At 38.7% G+C, this 11,644-nt stretch overlaps 1 protein-coding gene across 1 annotated transcript in view; it reads right to left on the bottom strand.

The window, feature by feature from the left end:
- Positions 1–11,644, bottom strand: part of MED27 (mediator complex subunit 27) — a 109,639-nt gene that overhangs the window by 83,386 nt on the left and 14,609 nt on the right. Inside the window, exon 3 of the mRNA XM_009322176.1 lies at positions 8,801–8,945. Coding sequence (XP_009320451.1) covers positions 8,801–8,945 — 145 coding nt within the window. The remainder of the gene's footprint in view (positions 1–8,800; positions 8,946–11,644) is intronic.

Raw genomic sequence — 11,644 nt, 5'->3', positions numbered from 1 at the left:
CAAGGTCTTTTTTCTTCCTCGTAGCTTTTCCAGTGCTTTTTCCCGCAGCACTGTAATATCAAGGATAATTTGCACACTACCTGAATTTTCCACCCCTGTCATAGTTGGTCACTAAAAATCTATTCTGCGATAGTAAAACTCAGTATTCTCCAGGCAGACAACTGAGCAATAATTAATAACTATGGCAGTTGGAGGCAAAGAGGTAACCACCTGTTTCCTAGTCATATTTAAAAAAAAAAAAAAAAAGAACATTAATGTAATTCTGAACAGCAAGGACATTTCACCAAAACATTTGCCTAAAATCGCACAAAATTAAAAGCCCATAAAGGGCATTTTTCCACACTGCCAGGCAAACATTAGTCACTAGCTGTATAATGCTTGGCATCTACAAAGCATTTCTGTCCAAAGAACCCAATGCACTTGAGACACATTTAGACTAGAAACTCTCCCAAGAAGTAGGTTAAGTATTATTATCCTATTTTATCCGTTAAGAAAAATGAGGCACAGAAAAATCATGCATCCTGTTCAAGGTTACAACAAAAATTAGTAAGAAAAGCAAGAACAGAATCCAAGTGGCCCAGCTCCTATTTTGTGACCCATGTGTAAGAAAACACCAGTTCGTGCATCATTCATTTCTCCAGTGACATGAATATAAACTCCCATGGCTTATCTGCACAGGAAAGGAGTCCACAGCCGGTAATCCCCAAGAGCCTTTCCACTCCGGCTCCCTCTACGAAGCACTGATTCTGCTCTTAAAATGTGCTCTTCAGAGAGCAACAGAGACATCCTTGTAGGGACTTGTCACTTTCCCTCAATTAAAATCTTATTTTATTTTTTCATTTGTTCCCTTCTGTGAGCAAACCAAGGGATTTTGGTCACTTCAAATCTTTTCTTTAAGTAACTCCTTTAGAGCTCCTGCTCACTGAGAATACCAGTTGTCTCAAGCTGCACCACTAACCTTCCCACTCTTACCCCAGCTAGCACAGGGGATCTTCAAAAGCAACCTCCAGAAGCATTGGGCAAGCAGATGATCCAGTTACCATGATACCGTTTTCCTCAATGCCACAGGTCTGTCACTGACATTACAGTACACCTGAAAAGAACATGTTTCCCAATTTGGGTGGATGAAATCTCAGCAGCATAAGCTGGCTCTCCATGCAACAGTATGTCACAATATTACACCACCACATTTTTGCGGGAAAAAAAGTCCTGAAAGGACAAAATCTTGGCCATTTGCCTGAACTTCCAAAGAACTGCCAACATAGTAATTCAGTTACATTGTCCGTGCTACTGTAAAACTACATTAAATTCAAAATGTTTGAGTGCATCCAAAATTTAAAATTAATGTTCCTTGGAGGGAACACTTTGTTTTACAATCAAGTTGAACAACAACAACAAAAAAAAAATTACTTCAACAGTGTTCCTCTACTATTATGCTTAAAATTTAATGTCATTTATTGTCATTAAACTCAATATTTGTGTCTAATCAATACTAAGCTACCAAGGGCAGTCGTAACAAGTCTGGACTTTCTCTACAGGCTCTATTGATTTCTTTTTTTGAGACCTACAACAAACACAATTTATACAAATAATTTATCAGGGAACACATCAAAATAATTTAATAAACAAAAACTATATATTCCTTTTCTCATCATGTGACACAAAATCATTTTAACTCATTAATGGTAATCATCTCAACAGTTCGATTTTTGAATTTATGTAAAAACAAGAGGAAGCTATGAAGTAACAAATTTAAATCCAAATATTTTTAGTGTATTTCAGCATGTAGATCAACAGTAATTTTTTTTCATTTTGCAAATGCCAGCGTATTACTTCTAAATAAATTTATGACAACTCCTGTCCAGCTTTGTTCACTTGGAATACATACAACACACTGATACTGTAAAGTTTATGCAAGTTGCCATAATATTCTTTTCACAGATGAGGAAATTAAATAATTTGATCTAAATCCTACTCATCCAGAGAGTCACAGGGTCAGAAAAGTTTATTTTTTTGCTTTCTGCTTGAAGTGGTAGATAACAGCCTTTCCAAACACGCAGTTATCATGGTTTTTTTAAGTACCATCTCATCACAATAAAACAATACCACCACCACTCACATACACCTACCCACGTAGGTTCAGACTATGGAAGCGTTGGAATTGGAATATAGCAAACGGACAAACGCAGCTCTGAAAACAGTAGAACATTCAACACTGCACTTCAGTGAAGTTTAAGGCAAGGAAAAAATTTAAAATAACATCACCTGTTCAAGACTACAATTGTTCTAAATTTCCCCCACTTCTACTGCTGTTAATAATGTTATTTGAAAGTCTGAAAACAAACTCTTTACTGCAAAGGGGGGGGGGGAAGGAAAGACAACTTGTAGAAGACAGTATTTTCACTTGGGCAAGTAAACTCTGCTAGTACTGCTATCACTCAGCAACTTGGGGAAGACCGTTTGCTGCTATCCAGCAAACTCAATGTTTCTTAAGTCTGGTAGAAAGAGGAATTCTATGGTGTTGGTTTGGTAGCTGATCATTTTGCGTATACTCTTCAAATAAACAAAAGCAAATAAGCAAAAAATCTCTACCAGTAATTAAAGCTCAAATGTTGGGCATGAACTACTTGACAGAAACCCATTAAGAGAGGAGAAACTTGCCCTATAAAAGCATTTGCTTTGCTCAGTGGACATATTTCTGTTCCACCAAAGTCAATGGAAGCACCTTAACAGACACTGCCTCGGGCATGCACAGGGCTAGGGTATACAATTGCTTTGCCAAGGGCAAAGAGGATGAACAAATACACACTACAGGCAACAAATAACCTCACTAAAGCAGCAGATGGAAAACAAAAGTTCATACCAAAGAATGAGTTCAAACTCCTGGATTCCAAAAATCTGCATCCGCCCTGACTGCCAGCATTACTATAGCTGGATCAGGCAACCACACCATCACAAACTTTATTAACATTTTATATATGAATAAGTATATAATATCGGTTTAATCACGCCATCAGCAAGTATTTTTTCCCCCACAAAACCCCTTTGTCACCCAGTATTGAGAACAAATATCAAGAAACACGCAGTTGCTTAGTAAATGATGCTCTTATTCATGAGATCATGGTCTCATCTACTGTGGAAAAGGAGAAGCACCCAGGAACGAGGAAGGCCAGCATAAGGGCACTTGCTACAGAAGCGTCCTGAAGAGAAACAGAGGTGAGTTCTTCCAGTGCTCTGTCGCAAACGTGAGGTCACATCTTTTTTTTTTTTTACAAATCAAAACTTAATCAGTATTTCAGTCTAATTTAGTGAGCGACTGTTAACAATTCCTTTCATCTAAACTTATAGCAAATGCATCCTCCCCTGCGGTAGTTTCTTCTGACTTCCAATATAATGCAAGCAGCAAACACCTGGTAACGAGAGATAAGGCAGCAGCACCCTGCAGGTCCAGTCCTGACTGTTTCAAGTAGTACCAGGCCATGCACATACAAACCAGAAACCCTTCTGACTGCTACCGTCATCTTAGATTTCAGCTGCTCAGACACAGCAATCATATTACAAACAATTCAACAGCTGAGATGTACATAATTACTAAAACCAGAAATCAACTACAATTACTAGACAGAGACAGTCCACATTAAAAAAAAACCAAACCCAAAACCCACTACTGATTTCTACAAACTTCCTAACTTACCGATAATACTTTATCTGCATTACCCATACAGAATGACAGCTCTTTTGTCTTATCTAATATTATATCTTCAGTATTACATTAGAGGGCACATATAGATCCTTCTGGGAAACAGCACTTCAATCGTAACGAAGAAAACCTCTTTTCTTAAATAGAATTGGAGGGGGGGAAAAATTTATCAAGTAGACCTAAATACTGTTCCATGGCTACTACATGCTTCCACGCACCCTACAGTCAAAGTAATTTACTTGTATGATATCTACTGATACATAAAAGAAGCTAAAGCAAAGAAGAAAAACCGTTTATTTCTTGCTTGCAATAAGAGCAACTTAAACTTCCTGTCCTTTTCAGCTATAGCTTGTGAGCTCTGTTAAACACCTGGGAAAGTAAAGTTCCTTTACAGCTGCATGTGTATGTAATTAATGCACTTGACAAGCTGTTGTGTTCCCAAACAGCTGCTTCCATTATATGGACAACTTTACCATCTGCAAAACTATTGCATAAACTACAGTAAGTAAATATCAGGATAGCAGGTGCTAATAAATAACAAGCCCTGCCAAGATAACACCCTTCTGTAAGGAAAGTTTTAACTTTTCCCGTTGTACTTTTCTGTACCCCTGGAACAGGGAAACTTAAGATACTCAGAAACAGAGGAACCAGCATTGTGACTCACAGGAGCAGTAAAATAAGGTTTGGGGCAAATATCTCTGAAATCACAATTAAATGCAATTAATCTCTACTGCACTAAGCCAAAGAGTTAGGTCAGTAAATTCACACCTAAAAGTGAGTCTGCTCACAACACGTAACCAGCCACAGCTACACATATTAGATGTGGTAAATAAAACAAGTTGAAAAGCATCAGGTAAGTCTAATCTCCTATGTTAACATCCATACCTTAAACAAAATTTTCTATTTATGCCTGTGAGTGTGATCTTCACTACCCTTCCCACCCAGCACTGCTACTTAACCCAGAAAGCTTGTCCATGCATCCAAGACCAAATCAAAATTGGGCATTTGCTTGACTCGGCATCAAAACAAAGCTGCAAATATAAACAAGTAACTGTTCTAACATCCAGTATCTCACGAACCACAAGGAGCTATGACTAATACAGCCTCAGCTGAAATTTAAGAAAACAAGACTAAACAAGCTATTACTTGTGCAACCAATTTTGCTGGAAAAAGTAAGAGTCACATAGGTAGATATGATCCACCTCCAGATTTACAAAACTGCTTAAGTTTTAGGTACACTCATACACTAAAAAAAAAAAAAAGAAGCAATTTGGTAGTACTATGCTTTAAAGAGCTTCATGTGGTTTACGGTATTTGGAAGGTTACTGTCATTATATGCTCCAAAAACTGGCTGAGACTATCATTTCCAAAGCAGAAATACTCACAGAAATGGACCAACTAAAAATCTCAGCTTTTAAACAAACAGAGTAGGATAACTTTTGAAATGCTGGGATTTTTTTTGTTTGGGATTTTGCTGTTTTGGGTTTTTTAAAGAATTACCATTTCAGGCCTCTAATTGCTCTTTCAATTTTAGATAAAAAAATAATGCAGCAAAGCTTGCTTTTTTTTTTTTAAATATATAGTACTATGTATAGTGCTTTGACATACTGAGCAATAATTTGCTTCTCATTAGATAGCCCAGTTATTCCTACCGACCTTACTCATTCTTGTCCTACAAGCTACTACTACCAGCCTCCCCATGTTTTAAAAATAAACAGAATGCACTGAAACATGCAACACAAAGTCTGTGTACTCATTTTCCCTGTATTTCATGAATGTCCTTTTTGAATTGCACCACAGCCCTGAAACTCTCCTTCGCCTATCCTCCCCTGGCAGCCATGTGGCTATTCATGCCATCAGTAATGCACGAACAATCAAAGAGAGAGGAAAATGCCCTTATCTCAGCTCATCAAAAATACAAGCAAGCAAGCCACAAAGGGGTCACAAATTAAAAATTAAATGCAGACAGACATAAACTGTATTGACACATCACCACATCTAAATCCTCCCTTCGAAGCAACAGAAAACACCAGGCACACATAATAAGAACAGAAGGCGGCCAAAAGATGTAATGAAATAACACTTATTCAAGAAGCGTATTTAGCGATGAAGACTTAAGCAGCAATATACACGAGCATCAATAGGGTCTTCGCTGCTAATGGTAAGTCCAGCAGCTAGTACCCTCACACGGGCAACACATCTGCTGCTAGAAACAGGGGCAACCTATCCATGCCTGCTGGTTATTGCAAACCCTAGAAAGGATGCTAGTAAAGTTCAGAAGAACCATTAAGTAGAAAGTAGCTATTTAAATACAACTTAAACAGTATCTTTTATTTTAGCTGTAAAACAGAAGCCAAAGGCAACAGAGATAAAAGAAAAAAAACCACTTGTTTTCTCCTGAAACATTTAACTGTGTGTGAGTGCACACGATGCTAAAACTTTCTGCCTTCTGAAATCAGAATCCAGTATTACAAAAAACTGCTCTTCAAAGCTCCATAACGCTCTGAGTTAATAGAACATTCCACTAGAACAACTCTGCCAAAGCTATTTCATTACCAGCTGAGTTTACTCTGATAATGACCTAAAGAAGTAATTAAATCACTGAAGACTTAACTGCGTTACAAGTTTAGAAGTTTTCATGTCTAAATGTTAAGAGGTTTTATTTTTTTCTGAAAGTAGCAAATGAATTCTTTTTTTCTTCAGTGCCAATAATCTGCTGCTAACAGCAAGAAACACAAGCAAATATGAAACATTTTCTCAATTAATCTCTACTTAAAAATCCTTCATGTCCCCCATTTTCCAACCATACCAAATTGCCGTCAATGCTGAATTCTACTGATTTTAGAAGTTAACACGTATTTGTATTCTGAAAAGTGACTGTACAAACATTATTGTGGTATTAATGCAAACATTACTGTAGTATTCTATTTTAAATCTGAATAATATTAGACTGGTTGGATCAATGTATAACAAGAATTTGCCTGTGAAGTACTTGCGTAGTCTGAAAGTCTTCCTCGCTCACGTATCGCAATAAATAATTTAAAGTGAAATTGTTTCTTTTAATGCCCTAAATATTTTCAGATTTATTATTCTTGCTTACTCCTGCTGTCTTGTGTAAGGTTGTTAAAAGCTACAACTCTGGAATCTCTCACTAATAACAATTATCATAACAGAAATGAATCCATCTTTTACATTTTGTAACAGCTCACTAGTATTTCAAAGATAATTTTAAGAAAGCTTTTAAATACGTATTCATTTAAATATTTCTATAAAAAGTAATAAGCATGCTCAAAAAATTCAGGATGGGAACAGGCAACCTGAAACATAATGGTGCTCAGACAGAGACCAGTAATAATTGCAACAATGCAATATTTACTTATTTAATAAAACCAGATGTGAGGAAAGGAATATTTTTGACCCACAAGTAGACTATGTTCAGAGCAGAGAAGGAAAGATAGCTATCCAATTTCTGTCTCTAGATATAGTCAGCATACAGGTTTATGGAACTGAATTATGCTCAGGAGAAAGAAGTTTCGTTCAACAAAATTAATTTTTTAAAAATGTAAAAAACTGCATTAACATTATCTGGCCTTTTTTTTTTTTTTAACATTACTTAAAATTCAATGCAATATATACAATCTGAAAACACTAGGTATGCCAAAGCTGTTGAATACAAAGCTACTTCTGAGACCAGATGCAAATGGTTTTTAGCGAGAGCAAATGGTATGGAAAGGCATCAAGATTTCCGATGATGATAACTTCCCTGTATGTTTTTCCTAGAAATAGATTTGGAGGTGACATAAGCTCTTGATTCTCTGCTCTAATATCCCACTGCCCTCTGCTACAGTGTTTACTGCCAGATGCAAGGACACAATATACTTTTATTTTATATCTACATAAGATGCTAAACAGCTAACGTGGCATGGTCACACTCAAAGAGTTGCGGTCAACGGCTTGATGTCCAAGTGGAGACCAGTGACGAGTGGCATTCCTCAGAGGTCGGTAGTGGGACCGGCACTGTTTAACATCTTTGTTGGCGACATGGACAGGGGGATTGAGTGCACCCTCGGCAAGTTTGCCGATGACACCAAGCTGTGTGGTGCGGTCAACACGCTGGAGGGAAGGGGTGCCACCCAAAGGGACCTTGACAAGGCTGGAGAGGCGGGCCCGTGTGAACCTCATGAAGTTCAACAAGGCCAAGTGCAAGGTCCTGCACGTGGGTCAGGGCAATCACAAGCACAAATACAGGCTGGGCAGAGAATGGATTGAGAGCAGCCCTGAGGAGAAGGACTTGGGGGGGTCGAGGGACGTGATTCTCCCCCTCTACTCCACTCTCGTGAGACCCCACCTGGAGTACTGCATTCAGCTCTGGGGCCCCCAACATAAGGACATGGACCTGTTGGAACGAGTCCAGAGGAGGGCCACAAAGATGATCAGAGGGCTGGAGCACCTCTCCTATGAAGACAGGCTGAGAGAGTTGGGGTTGCTGAAGAGAGTTGAGCCTGGAGAAAAGGCGGCTCCGAGGAGACCTTATAGCAGCCTTCCAGTACCTGAAGGAGGCCTACAAGAAAGCTGGAGAGGGACTTTTTACAAGGGCATGTAGCGATAGGACAAGGGGTAATGGCTTTAAACTGAAAGAGGGTAGATTTAGATTAGATGTAAGGAAGAAATTCTTCACTATGAGGGTGGTGAGGCACTGGAACAGGTGGCCCAGAGAAGCTGTGGATGCCCCATCCCTGGAAGTGCTCAAGGCCAGGTTGGATGGGGCTTTGAGCAACCTGGTCTAGTGGAAGATGTCCCTGCACATGACAGGGAGGTTGGAACTACATGATCTTTAACGTCCCTTCCAACCCAAATCAGTCTATGATTAGGGAGTTAACACCCCCTTTGAAAAACAAGGGCATACCTCAGTATCGCAGAAAAGTCTCCTCTCAATTAAAGCACCATTTTTACGCTTTAAAAGTACATTTAGGTACATATTATGCTCCTCAACTTCATAATAAACTCAGCAATTTTGAGTCTCACTCAGAGGTCTACTGTGCCACAAATCAAACATACTGTAGGAATACACAACTAAATTACATTGATGTATTCTGTTACCTTATTTGACCATTTGTAGGCTTGAAGAAGTTGGCTGTAAAGAGGTGTTTTGTCCTGAACAGGATCTAGGCTCAACAGTCCACTATTGTGCAGGGGATGGTTCTCAGATGGTTTACCAACCAGGTTGCTCAGACGCTCCAGTTCACTGAAAGAAAACAGAATAGTAATTTTTTTAAAGTCAGATCTGCAGATACAGATATCTGAGATGTACAGTCCTGCTGCAGCAACAGCAATCATGCATGAACTCTAATTTAATACCTATGTGAGTTTTAAATACCTGCCCCATTCGATAAAAACAAAAACAAAAAAAAAAAACACAAAACAAAAAACACCACACACACACAAAACTTAACCACTGTCATTACCCAAACAATTTAAAGTGGTCTGTTAGTCATTAAGCTCAGTGCTTCTAAAGAGAGAAAGTACAAGTCAAGAATCTTTGTAAGACAACCTGGAAAAAGTCAAACTATGGGGGGTCCTGTTCACAAGCACTTCCAGAATCCAGGGCATCTTCTGAGCAATGCATACCCTCAGAAACTTCAAAATTCTGACTTGAGCATTGGCTGCAATACTAGGGGCAATACTAGAAATTTTTTTTTACCCATCAAGCAGGCAGACGCCTCACCATTTCATTAAAGATCTAGAAATTAAAATTGTCCTCATATAAATATACAGAAGAACTGGCATTAGTCCTAAGCCTGGAGATGGTCCTGCAAAGTCTGTGATTACTCTCAGCAAGTATACACATTCCAAGTTCTCAGAGCAAGGAAGCATCTTCTGTTTTCCACGAGCAATTTTTACATTTGTAGACGTTTACAAAATACTCAACTAAAGCATAATAAGCACACTTTTCCCACAGAAAAAAAAACTCACTGTGAAGTGATCTATTATTGCTTCGTATCTCATCTGTCAAACACTACTTTTAATAATAACAAAAATTAAGTAATTTTTAAAACTTGCATTAATCAGCTGTAGAAGAAAGACTGGCTACTTTGCACAGATATAAAATGCAGTTTTTCAAGTGACATGACTAATCAGGTGCCTTTCCTTTTGACTTCTGAATGTTACATCCCACTCCAAACTTCAGAACTTCCACTAGATTAAAAGCAGGATTCAGACCCTTCAAAGGGTGACTTCTGAAAATCTCTGTAAAGAAAAACCCCAAGTATCTCAATTTGCATTTAATGAAGGTTACGAAAATAAATGCCAACAATCAGGGAACCAAAAGTTAAGAGACTTCCACACTTTACTACCACAAAATTCGCCCTTATTAATCATCATTCCTTCAAGTTTCCATGGCCTACATTCTTTCTAAGCCTCTGGTGCTGTGAACACTCATGAATGTGCTTAATATTTCTTGACAAAAGAATACAATAAAATAAATGTGAAGAGAGAAAACAACTAAGGATTTGTTGAACAGGGATCCCAGCCAATACTTTCATGACGTGAGCCAAAGTCCACTGATATCGTTAACTTCAATCCACCTTGGAGTATTCCCTTGTTACTTGAAATCTGTGCTTCCCAAACATGTAACAGAATGTGTAACACTTAGATGCTGTACAAATTACAATATTTTGGGGCAGTTATGTTTCAAAAAAGACAAATTAAACATACTCCAAAATATTAAAAAAAAGTTATCTTGCAAGGAATCAGGAAAGAAATGTGACCGAAGCACTGATAAGCATATCCACTAATGGCGTGGAAGAGATGGTGGAAAAGGAACTGGTGAAGTTTGGTGATGAAGCTACTCTCAGGTATGGTAGGACAGGGACTGACTGCAAAGAATTGCACAAGAACTTCACAGCACTGAAATGCTGGATGATAAACTGCAAAGTAGAGGAGTGTAAAATACTACATACGAGACAAGATAGGTCAGAGCCAATTGCTATCTATTATTGTTTGGGAATAAGATTTCGGGGTTATACTAGATAATTCTTTAAAAAGAATTACCGAGCAAGACAAGAAGGATAACCAAAGGAACGGCACAGCTTCCATGTAGAGAATCATGAAGCCTCCTCAACTTGAACACAATAAAAACCAAAGGGGTACAACAGAAGACTATAAAGCTGTGTACAACATCATTTGTAAGAATTATTATCTACCATCTTTCCCAACAGAAGGGAAGAAGTAGGTAACAACAAATATTACCGCAATCAGAACTAAAAATCAGCAAGGCCTATTTGCCAGGAAGAAACTAATTTTTGTACGCAAGACCCTGAACCCTAAATCTCAGGAGGCCAGAAGATGTGCTGGGAAAGGGTGGTTATGTGCTTGCCCTGCCCTTGGACACCTCCCTGGACAGCACTGACGGCTTCCAGGAGGATACAGCTGAACCCAACAGTCCACAGGATCCACATGGACCATCAGCCTCAACAGTTTGTCTCTATTTACGTGAAACACACCTGCTGGCACTGAACAACTATACTTAATGTGTACTAACTCTCCAGCCTTCCAAGTTTTCATAATAAAATGGTCATTCCTAAACCACCTGGAAGCCAGTGAATAGTCAGAGCCTAAAAATTGATTATTTTTAACTTTTTTATTTTCCCAAAAAAAGACTTCAGAAAACAGAGAAAAATCTCCCCGCAACCAAAAGCATTCAGCTTGCCAAGGCAATCCCACCGACAGCTCCTTTTTTAAAACAAAAAAAGAACAAAAAAACAGGTACACATTATAAGCAGCACTCATGCCTTTGGAGGCTCTGGAACGAAACACCACGGAGGGGTAACGCGCACGATATTGGAAGGAATAAACCGGAGCGTTTTCGCAATTTATTTGCCTAAAACTTTCTCCGGGAGCGGAAATGGCACCGCCGGGCGCCTCCGAGGGGAGAGGCCCGGGGAA

Source organism: Pygoscelis adeliae, unplaced genomic scaffold (genome assembly GCF_000699105.1).
Source record: "Pygoscelis adeliae isolate BGI_AS28 unplaced genomic scaffold, ASM69910v1 Scaffold114, whole genome shotgun sequence".
NCBI lineage: Eukaryota > Metazoa > Chordata > Aves > Sphenisciformes > Spheniscidae > Pygoscelis > Pygoscelis adeliae.
The sequence above is the reverse complement of the archived record's forward strand: the minus strand, read 5'-3'. Positions and strand labels throughout refer to the sequence as shown.